This window comes from Cebus imitator, unplaced genomic scaffold (assembly GCF_001604975.1).
Source record: "Cebus imitator isolate Cc_AM_T3 unplaced genomic scaffold, Cebus_imitator-1.0 Scaffold84, whole genome shotgun sequence".
NCBI classification, from domain to species: Eukaryota; Metazoa; Chordata; class Mammalia; order Primates; family Cebidae; genus Cebus; species Cebus imitator.
Genome location: NW_016107399.1, coordinates 4,537,346 through 4,538,823, shown reverse-complemented (window position 1 = coordinate 4,538,823; position 1,478 = coordinate 4,537,346). Strand labels below are relative to the sequence as shown.

The 1,478-nt window shown below is 44.3% G+C and overlaps 1 protein-coding gene across 1 annotated transcript in view; it reads right to left on the bottom strand.

Moving 5' to 3' along the window:
- The window catches only part of SFT2D2 (SFT2 domain containing 2), a 16,670-nt gene continuing 15,192 nt past the window's right edge, over positions 1-1,478 (bottom strand). Inside the window, exon 8 of the mRNA XM_017534088.2 lies at positions 1-351. Coding sequence (XP_017389577.1) covers positions 312-351 — 40 coding nt within the window. The 3' untranslated portion in view covers positions 1-311. The remainder of the gene's footprint in view (positions 352-1,478) is intronic.

Below are 1,478 nucleotides of genomic sequence, written 5' to 3'. Positions count from 1 at the left end.
TGCTACTGCTTAACAGGTGTGTATTCGTGGGAATTCAGTGGGATAACAATCCAGAGAGGAAACAGGTACATGAGGAAGATTCCACTCCACAAGATACAGAACCCACTTCTCATCCTGTGCTACTGATATTCAGGTTCGAGAATGTCTTGTTGCTTCCAAAAGTAACCCTCAAATGTTCGAATCACAAGCAACACATTGCTGCAGGATAAAAGGCACATGTCTGTAAGACAGAGGTTTAGAAGATATTTACAAAACTGTCCACCAGCTTCTGTCCATAGTGCCTTCCAAAGCTTCGTAAAACTGGCCATGAATTATGCAAGACACACGGCAAAACACTTCTTCACAGCATCCCTAGGAAAGAAAAGACACAAAAATGGTGGGACGTCATCACCCCAAAGGCCCTCCTCCTTTAGAGCTTCCCGGGCACCCAAGCGTGGAAGCTGCAGAGTAGAAAGCACCTAGACTGAAGGATCAGACCTATGTAGTATCAAACTGCAGCTTCAACATTTATTAGTAGTACTCTCCTGGGAAAGTTCTTTGCCCTGTTTGAGTTTCAAATTCCTCATCTGTAAGAAGGGATGTCCCCACTTACCCTACAGTCTGATTATGGGAACAGCCATCATAATCAGAGAAAAATACAGATTGTCAGAAACTAAGAAATCAGTCAGAACTGCTGCACTTTAACATCAGCCAAAAGTCACAGAATGCACTGACAGCATTAAATCAAATATTAACTGAGACCTTTCTTCATTCTAAGTAAGCAGCAGAAAAATTTTAAGGGGCACCTTACGGGAGCTCCCTAACAGTGCGCTCACTATGGCTCCTGAGCACTCATTAAAACACTGTATTAGCCTTATCACAGGTATTCCTCCTTGAAATTCAGTGAAGACAGTGCAAGAAGAGTTGGTGTTCAAGAAATTACTATTCTACACAAGCAGGCACCTCCATTTCCACCACCACACCACACTGTGCAATGTGGCACTATGCTTCTCATACCCCAGCTCCATTCCACGTTCTTAACAGTGCTGCGCTAGATGCTGGGAAGTCACATAAGGGAGGGAGAGGTGAATGGATGCATTCCATGAGTAGGCACTGCATTTTAGTATCAAGATGATTCCAGGGCAGCATTTCTTGAGACATACACTCTGCACTAAAGTCCTAAAAGAGTCTCTACACAGGAAGGGTTTTATGGCCACATAAGTCCCCCTCATAGCAGCTCACAATACACATAGCGTATGGAAGGATCTCTAGCAAGCCAGGCAAAGAGGAACCTACCTAATTTTGCTTAACCTGTTTTTCAAACTTACTTGATCATAGAACTCTCTTCTTCCACAGAAACACTATTTCTGTGGAAGACTGTGGGAAAAGCTATTCTAGGGGAACTTATAAACAGAAGGGTGGGGCTGGGTGCTGTGGCTCACACCTGTAACCCCAGCACTTTGGGAGGCTGAGGCGGGCAGATCATTTGAGGTCAGAAG